This window comes from Pongo abelii, chromosome 15 (genome assembly GCF_028885655.2).
Source record: "Pongo abelii isolate AG06213 chromosome 15, NHGRI_mPonAbe1-v2.0_pri, whole genome shotgun sequence".
NCBI lineage: Eukaryota > Metazoa > Chordata > Mammalia > Primates > Hominidae > Pongo > Pongo abelii.
This window is the reverse complement of record NC_072000.2, coordinates 107,420,874-107,440,091: the sequence shown is the minus strand read 5'-3', so window position 1 is coordinate 107,440,091 and position 19,218 is coordinate 107,420,874. Positions and strand designations below refer to the sequence as shown.

Sequence of the window (19,218 nt, the reverse complement as noted above, 5' to 3'; positions counted from 1 at the left end):
TGAATCTGGTGACACAGATCCAGTTTAATTGGCATGCTCAGAAAAGCTCAAGAATGTTTGCCAGTCGCGGTGATTATCCTAGGGTATGTGTGTGTAAGAGATATAGAAATAAATATGGTGCTAGTTGCAAATAATTTATCTTTTTATTTTTATATCATAGACTTATTTTAAACATTAAATTTTATAATACTGATTTATAAAAAATTTTCTTAAAAGCATGAATTAAACAAGAGGTTGGTCAGTAGAAGAGTTGCTAAGCAGTGTAAGTTTATAATTTTTCCACCAGGCAAGGTCTTTATTTCATCTTACTTGGTTAAAAAATACTGAAAGTTTCTCTCTCTGCTCCTTAGACAAAACTGCTGGATAATACATAAGTTTCCTGTCAGCAGGTCACCCTGCAGGCAGTCCCCAGTTTAAGAATGGGTTTTTCCTAAATGCTCTGGGCAGCTGCCAGGCAGAGCTTCAGGGAGCGTCTCCTGGAGGCGTTGGTGCAGGTGCCGCAGATCCTCAGGGCAGCCCCGGCCTCCTGAACCCACGGTCTCACCTCACCTGGGACTCAGCACTCCATCACCATTTCTTTTTGGGGGGCGCGTTCTGGAAGACAGGAGGTCAGGCACACTGGGCTCAGGTTTTCTTGTAGTTGTCCCTTCACCAGGCCCTTGTGGCTGAGGTGGCTGTTGGCAGAGGGGTCGTGATGATTCCAGAATTGCTGGTCTCTGCATGTCTGGACTTTAGCAAGCTGAATGCTGACCCCTTGTCATGTTGTCATTAGTAGAACTGGGACACAGCTGCAGGGAGTCTCTCCCTGTCGCCCAGGCTGGAGTGCAATGGCGTGATCTTGGCTCACTGCAACTTCCGTCTCCTGGGTTCAAATGATTCTCTGCCTCAGCCTCCCGAGTAGCTGGGATTACAGGCATCTGCCACCACGCCTAGCTAATTTTTGTATTTTTAGTAGAGACGGGGTTTCACCATGTTGGCCAAGCTGGTCTCAAACTCCTGACCTCGTGATCTGCCCGCCTCCGCCTCCCAAAGTGCTGGGATTACATGCGTGAGCCACTGTGCGCAGCTAACCATTTCATTTTAAAAGAAAAACTTCTTTTTTCTTGTTTTAGAGACAGGGTCTCACTCTGTTACTCTGTTGTACAGGCTGGAGTACAGTGGCATGATCTCGGCTGGGCTCATCGATCCTCCCACCTCAGCCTCTTGAGTAGCTGGGACTGCAGACGGGTGCCACCACACCCAGCTAATTTTTAAGATTCTTTTGTAGAGACGGAGTCTCACTATGTTGCCCAGGCTGATCTCAAACTCCTGGGCTCAAGTGATCCTCCCGCCTTGGCCTCCCAAGGTGCTGGGATTACAGCGTGAGCCACCATGGCCAGCCTGAAAGGAAAACTTTTTAAAGTTTAGAAAAGAAAACCTTGTAGAAGAAACAAGTTTCAGAGGTCACTGTGAGACTCAGCTGAGAGCCAGTCAGAACCGTGCCCTCGTGCCTCACATAGCAAGTTCTCCATAATGTACTTACATTTTTGTTAAGCTTGACAAGTTCAAATGTAAGACAGTTTAAATCTTGTTCTATGCTCAATAAAGAAGAAATCATGTTAAAATTATGCCAAAGGCCTGGTGACTCGTTTTTTTTGAGACAGAGTCTCACTCTGTCACCCAGGCTGTAGTGCAGTGGCACGATCTCGGCTCACTGCAAGCTCTGCCTCCCAGGTTCACGCCATTCTCCTACCTCAGCCTCCCAAGTAGCTGGGACTACAGGCACCCGCCACCACGCCCAGCTAATTTTTTGTATTTTTAGTAGAGATGGGGTTTCACCATGTTAGCCAGGATGGTCTCAATCTCCTGACCTCGTGATCTGCCCGCCTCGGCCTCCCAAAGTGCTGGGACCACAGGCGTGAGCCACCATGCCTGGCCTTTTTTTTGAAACAGAGTCTCGCTCTGTCGTCCAGGCTGGAGTGCAATGATGCGATCTTGGCTCACCGCAACCTCTGCCTCCTGAGTTCAAGTGATTCTCCTGCCTCAGCCTCCTGAGTAGCTGGGATTACAGGCACCTGCCTCCACACCTGGCTAGTTTTTCTAGTTTTTAGTAGAGACAGGGTTTCATCATGTTGGCCAGGCTGGTCTTGAACTCCTGACCTCAGGTGACCCGCCCACCTCAGCCTCCCAAAGTGCTAGGTTTACAGGTGTGAGCCACCGCACTCGGCCAGGCCTGGTGACTTCTAAACAGAGATGCCACCTGGGCATTAAAACTTTTGGAAGCTGTAGCAGGGTAGAGGGCAGCCTCTTGCCCTGTGCTGCTGGCTGTAGGCCTTCCTAGTGGAGCCTGCGACAATCATGTCATCACTATACTGTGATTTCAGCAAACGTGTGCCCTCTCCTGCCAGCTGCACGGCAGCTCAACAGTGGGTATAGGACGGAGAGGGCAGACGTGGGGCTGCCCATGCCATCGATACTTGGCGGAGGTTGATCTGGTAGAGAAGTCAGGAGGTGCCGGGTGGGAGGAGCCCAGTCAGGAATCCACATGAGGGTGGGGTGAATCTAATTGTCGGCCACGAAATGGTGCTCGTGGGACAGTAGGGTACAAGTGCCTCCTCAGCAGCCCTTGGCACTTGCATGGGGCTTGGGAGAGGAAGGGATGAGGGATGGCTCAGCCTCAGCAGCCTCAGGATGGTGCACGAGGAGGAGCCCGGAAGGCCGGGACACTGTGGCTGGAGCCACTGTCCCAGCAGGGACCCCGAGACCGGCAGTACGCTCTCTGGCCTACTTCCCAGTGAACACAGACTGACACCCCTCATTGCTTTGCAGACCGCGTGCTTCCGAGAGGAGCGCGATGTGCTGGTGAACGGCGACTGCCAATGGATCACTGCGCTGCACTACGCCTTTCAGGACGAGAACCACCTGGTAGGTCGCACGGCCAGAGACTCGGTCAGGGCATTCGCTCCGGCTTTATTCCTTTATGCTGTCACTAAAAATTCAGTAAGACAACCTCGAACTGACATTTAAAAAATGTGTATTGGACTCGATAAAACGGAGGGGCTTGTTTTCATGCAGTAATTGTCAGGTAGAACTTCTTTAAAATGAACGTGTGAAAGTAAGGACTTTGTTTTTTTCTAATCACTAGAGAAGCTGATTAGTTTGTTCGCTGGGTTTATTACATTTAAATCAGCTGGGAGTTTGAAACACTTTCAATCTTGGATTATTGAGAATAAGGAACCGCAGTGGGGATTCAGCCACGTGGATATTTTTGCCTTCATCTCATCTAGGGCTGAGTCCGGGAGTGCCTATCGCGGGCCTGCAGTCCTCCTGTCCTCCTGCGGTGGGGGAGGTGCCCCAGGCCCTTTTGACAGGTTTTAGGTGACTCTTAATCTCCACGCTGCCTGTGTATTTTTCTGACTTAAACAGGGCTTGCTTTCAGGACGGACGGACCAGCCTCGTGACGCACATGCGTGTGCATCGTCAAGCGTGTTTGCCTCCACAGCACTCTAAGGCAGCTGACTTAGCGGTGAAGGGGAAACCAGCCCTTGGTCTCAGCCGCTGAGTGACCCGCAGACCGCCTTGTTCAGGACTTTTTATTCCTAGAGTGACTCTCTAGGTTTGCCTGAAACTAAGAGTGTCCACTGCTGGAGCTCTGGGTGGACGTGACGCGTGCAGACCTCAGAGAAGCAGATCTGAGCCCAACTCATTCCCAATGGCACCGTTTCTGCAGCGGTGGCGAGAGGGGCGTGGTTGCTGTGGTCACCGAGCCTCAGAGCAGGGACCCGAGGCTTCCTTTTCCATGGCAGCCAACGCCCTTGTCCACCTGAAGCTCCTGGGTTGTGCGCTCCATTGGTTCACAGCAGATGGAGTAGTGTGGGGATCCTTACATTCACCCTAAAGGAACCCTTGAAGCATCAGAGAAAGCCCTGAGATTTGAACACCCAAGATTAGGGAAAAAGGTATACTGATTATGTAGACTTTACATGTATGTGTGTGCCCAGCAGAGGGGGCAGCTGGTGTTTATTGAGCACTTAGGACATTTCAGACCCACAGGGGTCCCCGTCAGTCTTCCCAGCGACCCAGCGATTCCACTGTTTCATAAGGGGGTGTCTGGGGCAGAGAGAGGCGACGCCACTTGCCCAAAGTGACCACATGGATGACAGCACCTGTGTCCAAGACCCAGCCCCAGCCTGGTGAGCAGGTTCCGGGTCCCCTGCTCTGGGGCCACCTCCACATAAACCCCCCTGCTTCCTGCTCAGTGTCCCTGCTCCCAGGACCCCGGTGGACTGTCTCCAGTTCATTTCCACTTTTGATAAGAACTGAGTGAAGTTTCCAAGGAGTACAGGCAACTGGGATCTGTACAAAGGAAGATGATGCTTCTTGTTTTGTTTCTAATTTTTTTTTTGAAATTAGCATAGTGTGCTGCCATCTGAAATGTTAGGTGTTGCCAGGTTTATTCTAAGTTAAGACACATCAGTTAGGAGCCCCTGTGAAGATTCCATGTTCTTGAGGTTTTGGAGTTGCCCAGGTAGAAGTACCATGAAAATTAAGGATGAGAGAACGAAGGCGAGGCCTGGGAAGCTTTCTAGCCCCTGACTGTGGGGCCGGCTTCTGCGGTGCACACCTGCCACCTTGAGTGGGGTCGTTGAGGGTTAGGCCAGTTCCTCTTCCTATGGTTGTGAGGCTGCGCCGAGTGCAGGCTGGTGTCAGGTGCCTCTCATAGTGATATGGAAACGTGGGTTCCTCTGACCACCCACAGAGCGGGTTCTGCTACAGTTTCTATTGGAGCTATCTCACAGAGTTTTATCAAAATTAAACCTGTTTGACTGCTAACTAAAACTTACTGGCTTATCTCAGCACCCCGTGTTCTGTGACAGGACAGACTAGGTCTGGTTCTCATTCTGGAGTGGGCCTCCGCCGTCTGCCTCACGAGCTCCCGCATTAGCTTTCCTCAGAGACCATGTTCCAGGAGACTGTTGATCAGACCCAGTGCTGCTGTAGGAAGCTCCTGCTCTTAGAGTTCTCGGCAGACGTGGACACGGCTGAGGCCCAGCTAGTAAGGGCTTGACTCAACCCCACGGCCTTCTTTAGGGGCCTGAGGGCCTGGCCGTTCGTTCACCGCATCTCCCCTGGCCCCGTGTGTGTCCGTCAGCTGCCGGGGCCTCTCCCTCTGGAATGTCTGCAGTGTGCGTCCACCGCCCCCTCTCCATTGCCCTCCGCACACAGCGGCACCTCCATGCCTGGGCTTCTGAACGTAGTTGGGGAACATCACCCACTCACTGCTCTGAGCGTGGGGCTGCAGCCCCCACTGTGGCCGGCCCTCCCCATTTGGCAGGCTCCAGGGTGCCGCTGCCACTTTCCTCCTAGCTGCTTTGCATGCACCCCTTCATCTGGAGCACAACCCCAGCTCCCCTCAGGCCTCTGCTTGGCAGCCTCTGGCCTGGCCACCTCACCAGGCGGCCTGCGGTCAGCTGGCACTCACTGCTGCCTGCTCTCCGTGCTGGCCACGGTCTCTCCTGCCCCCAGTGTGAGCTCTGCTGAGCCAGGGACCTTGCTGTCTCGTGCACGCCAGCGCCCCTGTTGCCAGAGGGGCCGACAGGGCCACGGTGAGGGTGCACGAGCGAATGAACAAACAGAAAAACTCGGCGGGGAAGGACAGGCAGTGCCTGAGCCAGGGCAGGGAGGCTGAGGCTGCCCTCGGCGGTGGCAGGGAGGCTTGAGGAAGGCTCCACAGGGTGGGACAGCTGTGGAGAGGCTTGGAAGGGATGAGAGTTTGCTGGTAAAGATTCTGTTGAAAGCAGGGACCTAAAATGAAGGGTTTTGTCATTTCCTCTGATTAGCTGGGCCCCTCCCTTCCTCAGACAAGCCCACCGGTGTGGCGCTTCCCTTCCTTTGGAGACACCGCAGTCTGGTTGGATGTGATGGGCGTAGAGTCTGACTGTTGGGCCCAGGTCTTTGCTCTGTCCTTGCTTGCTGGGCGACCCTGGGCTCATCCCCAAGCCTCCCGTGTCGATGGGGTCTTGGTGCCAGAGGCGAGGGCAGGTGGGAGCGTGAACAGGACAGCACTGGCCTGTGTCTCACAGCCTGGGCCCAAGCGCAGGCCTTCATGGTGACAGCAGCTGATGATTAGGTTCTCAAGAAATATTACAGGGTTACTGCCCCGGCTGATAAACAGGGCGTTTCCTCCCTGTGTGGGTTGGTTAAAAGCTAGCTGTCCAGACCACAGCATCCATCTCTTCACAGGAAATTTGCACCAAGGAAGGCAGCTCCTGTGAGGCTCAGGTCGCGTGCTTCCCCAGCAGTCCCTGAGGCACAGCGGCCCCAGAGATGGGGTTGTGGGCTGCCACCCTGACTCTGGCTGTGATGGTCTTGCCCGTTCTGGGCCTCTCTGACCTGTGAGATCTCCCCACTGGGGCCTCCACAGACTGTGGGCTTTGTGGTCTGAGCTTTCTGAGTGCTGCAAGAGACAGGCTGTCCTCAGGCAGAGCTCCACGCAGGCTCACCTCGGGGTCGCCCACTCCCAGCACACGGCTGGCCCGGTGGCGAGGGAACTCGTGGGGAAGTGACGGGCTCAGCCCTGTTAGCAGATGTTTTTTCTTCCATTACTCCAATTTCTACTTAAGCAGGAGCTTTTCTGAGGTTTCTGTTGAAGTGAACCTATAAGTAATTATCTTTCGGCTCTTTTATGATATGATCTTTCCAATAAGAACTGCTGATACCATGTGTGATGTTAGATACTTCGCCCCCCTTCTCTGGTCTGGTGTCGTCCTCACATAACATGAGGGCCTGGAGAATTATTTTTAAACCCATAGGATTGATGGGCTATTAACTTTGCTTCTGCTTTGGGTCACTAGCTTTTAGAGTGCCCTCTCCAACATCAAGCCCTTTCATCATTCCTCCCATTGATTAAATACATCACTTACCGAAGTCCGCTCTCTGCCATATGCACCCCTGAAGATGGTGGTGTCGTGGACGCATCGGGGCGCGTGTTCCAGAAGAAAGGTCTTGGGTGACGGAAGAGCAGCTGAGATGGCACGAGCCAGACCTGGAGCCCGAGAACCTCGCCGTGGAAGGCTGGCCTGTAATTGTCAGGCTTAGTGGTGACTAAATGTGGTATTCTCTCCCCTTCTCTTTCCAATTTGTAGTACTTAGTCATGGATTACTATGTGGGTGGTGATTTACTGACCCTGCTCAGCAAATTTGAAGACAAGCTTCCAGAAGATATGGCGAGGTTCTACATTGGTGAAATGGTGCTGGCCATTGACTCCATCCATCAGCTTCATTACGTGCACAGGTAACCGGCTTCTGATCTATTTTATGGAAACCACGTTTAATTGTTAAAATACCCCTTTCAGAGCTCCCAAGTCCAGGCCGTCCCGAGAAGCCGTGTAGGTAGCGAGTCCCCACTTTGAGCTGCCACAGCACAGACTGATTTGGCCACATCACCATCTTCCAGCCCCAGCACCCAGTGGATCTCAGCTCTCACTGTTGCAGTTGGGATGGTCTGCTGTCAGCTGAAGCCACTGTGTCTTTTGATATTTATTTGATATTGACTCAACTTCTCCCCGTCTGCGACCCACCTCCCTGAAATGCCTGTGCTCCCTGGGGCTCACGTGGGGTCCAGGATCCTCTGCCTCCACTGCCCGAGACCCCCTCCCTAAACCTGTGCTCCCTGGAGCTCACGTGGGCCCCGGGGTCCTCTGCCTCCACTGCCCGAGACCCCCTCCCTAAACCTGTGCTCCCTGGGGCTCACGTGGGGCTCGGGGTCCTCTGTCCCTACCACCCTGAAATGTCTCGTGTGGGGCCTGGGGCCCTCTGTCTCCACATTCTTTCTCAACTCTGGTCTTCTCTGTGCCGTGCTGACCTCTGAAGGGCCCCAGGACACACTCACAAAGGAAATATGGGCTTGAGGAAGAGGCGTCTGTCACTATGACGTGCAGGACTTGAGCTGAGAGAGCATGTGGGACAGAGGCCTGAAGCAGCTCCCTCTCCTGCTCTTCAGGGCCCCCTCTGCCTTCTTGGCTGGGAGGGCAGCTCCCCAGTGACTCAGCCACTGAGTCCACATCTTCGCATCCCTCTTGTCGTGAGACTCAAAGATTCAGTCCTGTGGTTTGTTTTGGTTTTTGTTGTTTTAAAAACTAGTTTTACTTGTATTTTTATTACAAGATAATTTTATGGTAATAGGTTTAAAGTCAAAACAGTTCTGTAGAGCCTCCAACCAAAAGCAAGCCCAGCCCTGGCCCCACTGATTACACTTGGTCAGGTAACTATTGTAAACTTGTAAAATTATTTTTCCAGCATCTACCTTCATGTGTCTTAAGTCACAGGTTTATATTGCTGGTTTCTTTCTTTTCTTTTTTGGCTTTAGATCACATCTATTAAATTGAAATTTTAACTCTTTTACATAATTACCTCTTTCTCTCTCTCACCCATCTCTCTCACTTATACTTCCAAACTCTCTTCCTTTCTCCCACATCATCCTTTTTATTTTTATTTTGATATAGTTTTTAAGATGGAGTTTCACTTTGCCACCCAGGCTGGAGTGCACTGGCACGATTTCGCTCACTGTAGCCTCTGCCTCCTGGGTTCAAGAGATTTTCCTGCCTCAGGCTCCTGAGTAGCCACCATGTCTAGCTAGTTTTTTTTGTATTTTTAGTAGAGACAGGATTTCGCCATGTTGGCCAGGCTGGTCTTGAACTCTTGACGTCAAGTGATCTGCCCGCCTCGGCCTCCCAAAGTGCTGGGATTACAGGCATGAGCCACTGCACCTGGCCCCACATCATCCTGATTAAAATGGTTAAAAACCATCCTTTCAGCTATGGTTCAGTCAGCATTTGGTGTTGCTAATACTATGACTGCGTAACTATGACAGCAGCCTTGTAGTTGAGAACTACACTTGCATAAACTTCTGCTTTCTCTGGAGTTGATAATTGCCTTGCTTTTTATTAGCTTTTCTTTGTAGCTGTCACTAATTTGTGCCCAGATATTGTAGCCACGTTATGAAGCTCCGTACCGGACACCCATCGGGTAGTCTCGGTCTGGTTTTCCTTGGTGCTGTCCCTTCCATCGTTCCCCTCCTCTCTTCCACGTTGGTTCTTCGTTTGTCCTGTGCGGCACTTGTTCTGAGATGGCTTTTCAAGTGCAGAGATCCCCTCTCCTTTTCTGGGACTGGCTCCCTGCTTTTCCGAGCCGTTCATTTTTCTTTTTCTTGGCTTTTTAGTTTGGCTTGGTAGCGCGTGTCCTCCAGTGGTGTCTGGAAGGGGGTATATGGGATAGTTTTTTGAGATCAGTGCCTTTATTCCATGTGTGTCTGTGACTGGTGCTTTATCCAGTGTGGAGATTTCCCTTGGGACTTTGCAGGCATCACGTGTGTCTGTGTCTTCCACCTTGAGGCTGCTCTCGAGAGGTGTGAGGCCATTGTGGTCCCCGTGGCTTTGTGTTCTGAGCTGTAGGCCTGTGCTCGGGCCCCCTCCGTGGTGATCAGGGGGCTTTCCCAAGCAGACACAGCCCCTCCTGTGTGGGGAGCAAGGGCGCCGCTGAGTTATAGCTCTTCCGTCTTGCTGGAGTGCTGCTTCGTTGCTAGAGGAGGAAGTTGAGGCTAGAGAGGTGGGCACCTTGCCTTAGCCTCATTGCTGATGGCTCGCACCTCCCGGCACACAGGGAGCTGTCCCGAAAGAACAGACACTCATTTAGTGCGATGAGGTTGTGGACATTGCTTTCTCTTTCTTTCTTTTTAAAAAATACATTTCTTAACATAGTTATGCCTGCTTTTATAAGTTAGTATAGGTTGTTTTTTTTTTGAGATGGAGTCTCACTCTTGTTGCCCAGGCTGGAGTGCAATGGCACGATCTCAGCTCACTGCAATCTCCACCTCCCAGGTTCAAGCAATTCTCTTGCCTCAGCCTCCCGAGTAGCTGGGATTACAGGCATGCACCACCATGCCCAACTAATTTTGTGTTTTTAGTAGAGATGGGGTTTCTCCATGTTGGTCAGGCTGGTCTAGAACTCCTGACCTCAGGTGATCCACCCACCTCGGCCTCCCAAAGTACTGGGATTACAGGCATGAGCCACCTCCCCCGGCCCATAAGTTAGTATAGATTTTAACATTTAGATTTTATACTGTCTTCTTGGTAGAACTTAATTCACAATAGAGAAATAAATGTCTTTGTATTTATCACAGATCTCCAGGGAAATTAGTTTGACCACCTTTTTAATTGTTTTTCTCCCCCTAAATAGAAAGCATTCTCCTCATTCTTTTTTTTTTTTTTTTTTGAGATGGAGTCTAGCTCTGTCGCCCAGGCTGGAGTGCAGTGGCATGATCTCGGCCCACTGCAAGCTCCACCTCCCGGGTTCACGCCATTCTCCTGCCTCAGCCTCCCGAGTAGCTGGGACTACAGGTGCCCACCACCACGCCCAGCTAATTTTTTTGTATTTTTAGTAGAGACAGGGTTTCACCATGTTAGCCAGAATGGTCTTGATCTCCTGACCTCGTGATCCGCCCGCCTCGGCCTCCCAAAGTGCTGGGATTACAGGCGTGAGCCATCCTCATTCTCTTAATTGGCTGTGTAGAAGCTTTGCTCAGTCGTTTGACATCCGGGCATAGTAGACATCAGAATATGTAATTTTAAAACTTTATTTTTCCCCCCAAATTAAATCATTATTCAGACTGAGTGCCTAGATGCAATCTAAAAATAGAACAGAGATTTTTCTAGGAGGCCTGTCTTACCCCAGTCTCAGGTGGGGGCATTGTGAACATTTGGTAGGGTCAGAAAGAAATGTCACTGGCGCCAGAGTGGTGCCACTGGCTGATATTACCGCGTCGCCGACGTTACAGCGTGGTTTGGAGCCTGTGCCAGTGTACTGCCGCTTGGGCCCCTTCCTGGGGTTGGTCAGGTGCTGTGGGGATTCCACCCCGCAGGCAGGGGTCTGCAGGTTTCACAGCTGCTGCCTGGCTTCCGCAGCTGGACCCCAAAAGCTTTCTGGGTGAGGAAATCAGTGGGACACCAGGACCCAGTGGGTGCCCCTCACAGGTGGGCACAGCTACTTTCTGAGAGATCAGCCTCTGATGATATCCGAAAAGGCAGAGGTCATGAATGACACAAAGGGTTTCAGAGAGAGAACATCGGCCACAGTGGCTCACGCCTGTAATCCCAGCACTTTGGGAGGCTGAGGCAGGTGGATCACCTGAGGTCAGGAGTTTGAGACCTGCCTGGCCAACATGGTAAAACCCCGTCTCTACTAAACATACAAAAAATTAGCCAGGCTTAGTGATGAGCACCTGTACTCCCAGCTGCTCGGGAGGCTGGAGCAGGAGAATCGCTTAAAGCCACAAAGTGGAGGTTGCAGTGAGCCGAGATCGTGCCATTGCACTCCAGCCTGGGGAACGAGAGCGAAACTCTGCCTCAAAAAAAAAGAGAGAGAGAGAACATCACATCCCTAAAGAGAGAGCAGAGAGTATAGTGTATGAACAAAATAAGAACAGAGTACAAACTTTAAGAAAAACAATATGTAGAAAACAAAAAGTCTTGGAAAATAAAAGCTAAAATAGAAAGTTGAGTAGAAGAGGCAGAAGATGAAGTAGAGGAAATCTGACAAAAAGAAAAAAAAAGAAAAGAAAACCTCGGAGAGAAGATCTGGTGGTCAGAGTGGCTCTGGAGCCACACCCCAGGTGGTGGACTGTGCTCTGGAGGCTAAGGCGCACCTGCTGTGGGAATCAGACCTCTGTTGGTTTTGCAGCAGGAAGCTCCACAAGGGGAACGGTTGGAAGTAGGAGTTGGTATCACTCAGAAATGGTACGGTGAGGGACAGAAGCAGCCTCCCTTTTCAGTGTGTCAGAGGAAGAGCTGGAAGGGAGAAATAAAGCCTGCAATTCACCGTGGCTCTTTCACCCCCACCTGCTGGATGCCACTGATTTTAGCCAGAATCTCAGCAGCTGGGAGAAAAGACACTTGGGGGAGCCTAGAGCTGCTTCTCAGCCCTGTGCCTGACTCTCCCCTGAAGATGCCGCTGCTCCCTGGTTTTAGAGGAGAATGGACATAGGCAGTCCCAGCACAGTGGCCCATGGGGACCATCAGCTCTCTCAGTTGGCCTGGGGACCACCTGCCCATCTAAAGGCCTCGGCGGTTGGGAGCCATAGGCCAGCCCTTGCCCTGAACCTCCAGTGCTCTTCTGTCAGGAGAGTTTTCCTCACACAAACAGCAAGTTCACTTTAAAAAAAAAAAAAAATCAACCACTACCACATATTTTAAATACAGAATTATACTGCCCAGATGACCCCCAGTGCATGCAAATGGCCAGCAGTTGAAGGCCCTTGGAAGGTATACAAGGAAGATGGCCTTCCTGAGACCCCCTCCTCGGCCTGTCTTCTCAGAGTGTACTGGTGTTGGTGGTCCTGGGGTGGCCCCTGGAAAAACATCCGTTTTGTAGAGAATTCCTGGCAGCCAGGTCCTGTTTAGCCTGGACTCTGGTCGTTGCATTCCTGCTAACTCGGTCCATAGAACACCTGTTGTGGCGTGTCTCGGCACCTCCTTACTCTCTTCTGTCTTCCTAGCCTGTCTCAGGCTATGCTGGCATGTCTCGGGGCCTCCTTACTCTCTTCTGTGTCTTCCTAGCCTGTCTCAGGCCATGCTGGCGTGTCTCGGGGCCTCCTTACTCTCTTCTGTGTCTTTCTAGCCTGTCTCAGGCCATGCTGGTGTGTCTTGGGGCTTCCTTACTCTCTTCTATGTCTTCCCAGCCTGTCTCAGGCCACTTGGGACATTTTTTGTGTGTGTGTGAAATTATGGTTATTTGCCTTAAACATTTTCCTATATAATCATTTCTCCATTTCTCTGAATTGCCCTGCCTTCCATTCCCAAACCAAAAAAGTTAACCCCAAATGATGAGATTTTTGGGGAGAAGAACCAGTTTGTTCCAGTCTAAATAAAGTAGTCTCATTATCCTTGTCTTTAATCCATTTCTTCCCGGCAGCCAAGTATAGAGCTTGTTACAGAACCTCCTTGAGCTTCTCTTCATACGTTTGTCCTGTATGCATTGCTTCAAGTCTTCCTTGTCATAAAACTGGTCATCTTTTATTTACATGGGTGACTCACAGAAGGGAGTGGAGGCCGGAAGCCATGGTGAAAGGTTTCTGAGGTCGAGTGAGCGCCTCTGAGTGCCCTGGTCATGGGGAGGGGAGGGGAGGGGCTGGGTCTGCTTCTGCTTCCAGGAGTGTTGGTCTTTATTTCCTCTCCCTCCCTCCCTTCCTCCCTCCTTCCTTCCCTCCATCCTTCCATCCTCTCATCCTTCCAACTCTCCCTCTCTTTCACTCTTTTTTCATGAGAAAGGAATGCAGAAAAACTGGTGGACATGGGAGAGTCTATTAGATGTCCCCAAAAGTGCTGTTAATAGATGTGCTCTTGGCCAGAAGCCTCGCATCCCATGTGGAGCAGCTCACTGAGAGCCCACCTGCAGCGTCAGGTGCAGTGTCAGCATGCTCTCTGCATGCAGCCTTCAGAGTTGCAGATACCTGCCTTTCTTCCCAACACTGGTGGAGTCTGTTGGAAAGTGAACGTAATATATATAATGTATGAAGAAGAATTTGTTCCTCTGAAGCAAATTTAATTGAGGTGTATTTAAATATGTATAGTAGACACTTCCAAGAAAAGAGGATTTTTATTAGTGAAAATAATATATTCAGCAGATGGGCCAGGTGCGGTGGCTCACGCCTGTAATCCCAACACTTTGGGAGGCCGAGGTGAGTGGATTGCTTGAGCTCACAAGTTCAAGACCAGCCTGGCCAACATAGCAAAACCCTGTCTCTACTAAAAATGCAAAAAGCTAGCTGGGCATTGTAGCGCATGCCTGTAATCCCGGCTACTTAGCAGGCTGAGGTATGAGAATCGCTTGAACCCAGGGAGTCAGAGGTTGCAGTGAGCTGAGATTGTGTCACTGCCCTCCAGCCTGGGTGACAGAGTGAGACTCTGTCTCAAAAAAAAAAAAAAAAAAAAATATATATATATATATATATATATTCAGCAGATGTTTTCCTTTTGATTTTTTTCTTTCAGACTTAAAGATTTTGTGTCAAAGCTGCTAAAGTAATGTGAGACAAAAATTGTTTTTGAATTCTGATGTGCTGAAACAGTTGGTGAGGCGGTGAGTGGATTCTTAGGTTATTGCAGCGTGTGACGTGAGCACAGGTGCTGGCATTCGTGATGTCACTGTGCTGTCAGCGCAGGCTGGGAGGCAGCAGCAGTCACTGCTTCTCAGCTGCCTCTTGAGTAACAAGAGGAGCACCGTCTCTATCCCACCACACTGGCTGGCCTGAGGGTCAGTTGTGACAATTTATGCATGGCAGGTACTGTGTCTGCCATTTATAACTGGTGGCTGTTTTATTTCTGGGTCCCAGCAAAAACATCCTATAAATCACTGTTAGCTGTAGTTGGGATAGGAGGGCTTTTTGTAACTTTAAAGTCCATTTCAGTTGACTTCTTTATGTAAATCTTACTGAGGTATGTCACAGGTATTCAGTAAAGCTCCCAAACCAAGCAGTGCAACTCAGTGGATTGTTCCAAACTGCATACTCACAGCAGCACCCAGATAAGCCCCCTTGGGGCTCCCCCATCACTCCCTCCCCAGGGGTTACCACCTCCCCAGGGGTCACCACCCCTCACCCCCCACAGTGCTATGCAGAACTTTCCACAGTGACAGAATGTTCTAGATCTGCACTGTTCAATACAGTAGCCCCAGCCGCATGTGGCTCATGAGCACTCGAAACGTGGCTGGTGCAACAAAAGAACCGAATTCTTCATTTTATGTAATTTACATTAATTTGAGTTTGAATAGCCCTCTGTGGCTAGGGGCTACCATGTTAGACAGTGAGGCTCTGAAAGCATAAATCAGCTTTGCCTGTTTTAAAATACTATATATATGGAATCATATTACATGTGCCTTCTTTTGAAAGTTTTCTTTTTAAATAATGTTTCAAATAATTTCAAACTTAAAAAATTTCAGTCTTATACAAGGATTGCAAGAACAGTACAAAAAGCACACGTATACCTTTAATCAGATTCACGTATTGTTAATATTTTGGCTCCTATTACATACATCCCCCTCCCTCTCCACATGTGTACACACATGCACAGATTTTTCCCCACCCATTTAAGAATAAGCTGCATGTACCAAGAGCATTTACCCCTAAATTCTTAACTTACACTACTCATACCTAATCATACCCTCTTTACTCAGATCTTATCAGTTGACCCAGGAGCGTCTCTTACAGTATTTTCTTCCCTCCAGTACAGAATCTGGTCCAGGATCACACGTTGCATTTATTGTCATGTCTTCTTTAATCTCTTTTAATCTAGAATAGTTCCTCATCCTTCCTTTGTTGTGACATTGGCACGTTGGAAGAACATTGATGTGTTTGGAGAATACAGTGTCCCTTGCTTTTTCAGTAGAAGACTTCTTAGTTTGGTTTGGTCTGATGTTTCCTCCTGATAGATTGAGATGATGTGTTCCTTCCTCTTGGAACGTGTGTGTATAGCTATATTGTATCCTTCTCAGAGTGTCATATCCACAGGTGTACAATATCCATCAGCCCCTCAGTGGTGATAAATCCATCACCCAGTTAAGATTTTGTTAGATTTTTCTGCTATATAGTTTTTTCCCTGTGGGGAGATACTTTTAAGACCGTGCAAATTTCCTCTTCCTCTTTAAAATTTCCTCCAGAGATTTAGTATCCATTAACGATTTTTGCCTGGACCATTCTTTGCATGGTTGCAAATTGACTTACAAACTCCAGACCCACCACACTGACCAGTCGTCATCCGACTTTCTGCTCTAAGGAAGCAACTCCTTTCTCCCTGTGTATTGGTCTATTTATGATCAGTGTGGATACATGGATCCTTTTTTCTCCCAGTGGTTTTTAATTCACTATCTTAGTTATTTTTGTGCTGAAATTGGCCCATATTTGGCATTCTAGCTGACTCCTGTGTTTGCGCTGTGCCTCGTCACTTTTTGAGGATGCCCTTAGTTTCTGGCTCATCTTATACCTTCTCTGTCCCCACTCCGTTGTTTCTCAGAAAAGCTCAAGGCCCTTTAGTGGGGAGCGGCTTTGAAGACCAAGTTCTGGGTGCTGGGCGTTCGCATTACTATGGGGTTGCCTGCTTCTAGGCCCCTCAGTGCACAGAGGTAGTAACAGAGATATATGCACATTCATGGACACACGCGTCTACCTGTGCATACTCGGGAATCACGAGTTAACTTCCTGGTTTCCTCCCTTTCCAGATTTTTGTCTTCCTCCTACAAGCTGTGACTCCCAGCAACATTAGTACATGGACTCACTTGCTCAGTCCTGTGATGTGTCTAAAAAAGCTTTAGAATTGCTCTGCCCGTGACACTGCAGAAACAAACCTGCCAAAAAGAGTTCTGGGTTTGTTTGCAGTTCTCCCCATCTCATTGGGACCGCACCCCTCACCTGCAGTAATTCAAGTTCTGTGTTCATAAGTCACTTGGATTTGTTTTGTTTTAACCCCATTTCCCCCTTCAGTGTTGTTATTTATTTGAAATACAGTTGGATTCATTGGTGAATCAGTTTTCCATTTTAGACTTCCCTTCCGCCTTTGTTGATTGAGTTTTATTCTTTGAGTACATAGGGCCTTAGCGTGCTTCCAAAACACCAAAACTGCATGAAGTTGTACTCAGAGAAGCGTTGCCCCTTCCTTATCCTGCCCACCTCCGCTGGCAACCCAGGATCCGTAGCCAGTCTGCTGTCTTCTGCTGTTGTCCATGCAGACGTTTTCTTGTTTCTCCTTTGTTAAGCAAAAGGTGGTACACTAAATGTCTGCTTTGCGTCTTTAAAAACTTTAATGACGTATCCTGTAAATCATTCCATATCAATTCATGGAGCTCTTCATTCTTTTTTTTTTTTGAAACGGAGTTTCACTTTTGTTGCCCAGGCTGGAGCTCAGTGGTGCGATCTCGGCTTACCACAACCTCTGCCTCCTGGGTTCAAGTGATTCTCCTGCCTCAGCCTCCTGAGTAGCCGCCTGCCACCACGCCTAGCTAATTTTGTATTTTTAATAGAGACGGGGTTTCTCCATGTTGGTCAGGCTGGTCTCGAACTCCCAACCTTAGGCGATCCTCCCGTCTCAGCCTCCCAAAGTGCTGGGATTACAGGCGTGAACCACCACGGCCGGCCTGCTCTTCATTGTTTTTTATGTTTGCATAATACTGAGTTATAGGTAACTACCATAGTTTATTCAACTAGTTTCCTAAGAGTGGACATTTAGATAGTTTCCAATGTTTTGCAATTATAAATGTAGAAATAAATACCCTTGTGCAAGGTGGTTTTTGTTTTGGTGGTGTGCCTTTAGGGTGAATCTCTAGAAGTGGGGTTGCTGGATCAAGAGAGAAATAAAATACATACGTAGGTTTATTTGATGTTGTAAGTTTCCCTCCATAGAGATTACCAATTTGTATTCCTACCAGCAGTGGATGAAAGTGCCTGTTTCCTTGCAGCTTTGCCAACCGTGTATTTTCAGACTTTTGTATTTTTGCCTTCTGATGGGTGAGAGATGGTACACAATTGTAGTTTTCTTTTTCACCTTTCTCGTGATGTTGACCATCATGTTTGTATTTTTGTGTGCATGCCTATGTGAGTTTTTTCATGAGTTTTACCCTTTTCTTATGGATTTCTGGCTTTTTCCCCCCAATTCTTAAAGAAGTATTTGCCTTTTATCTGTAATATATATTACAAATATTTTTCCCCAATTTGCCATTTGTTTTTTGATGTGGTTCATTGTGTTTTTTTGCCACACAGATTTTTAAACATGTTTATATGTAATCGAATGAGAAATCCTTTTATTACCCCCAGAAAAAGGAAACCCATGTGTTGGGTTTTTTTTTTTTTTTTTTGGAAGGGGGGGTTGTTTTGTTTTGTGTTTTAGTATTTTTACTTTTTCGTTCATATAGTTTCATCTGTTCCATGTGGATCTTGGGTCCATTTCAGGTTTATTCTTATGTATGGCACAAGGAAGAGTTCTAATTTTATCTTTAAATGGCTCTCCAGTTGTCACAACACCAACTTATTTAAGTCTATCTTTGCCCCAGTGATTTGTATTATCTTTGTCCTGTACTTGATTTCTTTATGTAGTTGGTTGGTTTCTAGACATTCTACTCTATTCCATCTTCTCTCTGCCTCTGCACACACTAGCAGCACACTACTTTAATTAGGGAGGCTGTGTAGTGTGTTTTGAAATCATCTGGGCCTGATTCCCCCCATCACAGCTCACTCTTCAGGGTTTTTCTGGCTTTTCTTTTCATATGAACATCAATATCAACTTGGCTGGTTTCAAAAAAGAGGACATTGATATTTTCTTTTTTTTAATCTTGTGGGCCCTCTCATTCTAGATTCAGGTGTTTTTTTTTTTTTTTTTTTAATTTCTGGAAAGTTCTCTTGGATTGTAGTCAAATGTTAGTCATGTTTTGTTTTGATTTCTTTCAGAGACTCCAGTTATGCATCTGTTGGGCCTTCTTTGCCTGTCTCCCACTTTAGCCTCTGGCTGCTTCCTATCTGACTGCTTTTCCGTCTTTCTTTACCTCATTTTATTCTTCTAGATCTTTTCTTCCCTTTCTTCAATTTTTCATTAGATTTTTGTTTCAATTTGTTCTTGTTTGGACCTCTTATAATTTCATTTCTGATAAGATTTTATCTGTTTCTTCTATTTCTTCCCTGAGTTAAATCAGCTCTTCTTTTCTGCATGCTTTTGTCTAGTACGTGCGTGTGTGTGTGCGTGTGTGTTTGTTTTTGTGTTTTGAGACAGGGTCCTGCTCTGTCGCCCAGGCTGGAGTGCAGTGGCGCAATCCCAGCTCACTACAGCCTCCGCCTCCCAAGGTTCCAGCGATTCTCTTGCCTCAGCCTCCCAAAGTGCCGGAATTATAGTTTGTGAGCCCACTGCACCTGGCCGTGTGTGTGTGTGTGTGTGTAATTGTAGGATTTTGTTTTGTTTTCTTCTTCATATTCCTGAATGTTTATTTGAGGATATTTTATTTCAGTTTGGAGTGTTATATGCTAGAGTTTCTTTTGCTTTGTGTTTTTGTTTCTGGTTTTGTGTTTTGTTTCTGGTTTTGAGGTAAGAATTATCATCTGCCCATGTTTGTGTGAGATTGATTCATGTGGCTGGGGTAGTTGGTACCCGTCTGTTTTCATTGGGGTGTGGTGTCTATCACACGAGTATAGCCCAGCTTACTTACCCATTC

At 48.3% G+C, this 19,218-nt stretch overlaps 1 protein-coding gene across 4 annotated transcripts in view; it reads left to right on the top strand.

The window, feature by feature from the left end:
• Positions 1–19,218, top strand: part of CDC42BPB (CDC42 binding protein kinase beta) — a 130,225-nt gene that overhangs the window by 51,374 nt on the left and 59,633 nt on the right. For all 4 annotated transcript variants that reach the window (XM_009249511.4, XM_002825127.6, XM_054530917.2 and 1 more), the window contains exons 4-5: positions 2,809–2,904; positions 7,125–7,273. In XM_009249511.4, coding sequence (XP_009247786.2) covers positions 2,809–2,904; positions 7,125–7,273 — 245 coding nt within the window. The remainder of the gene's footprint in view (positions 1–2,808; positions 2,905–7,124; positions 7,274–19,218) is intronic.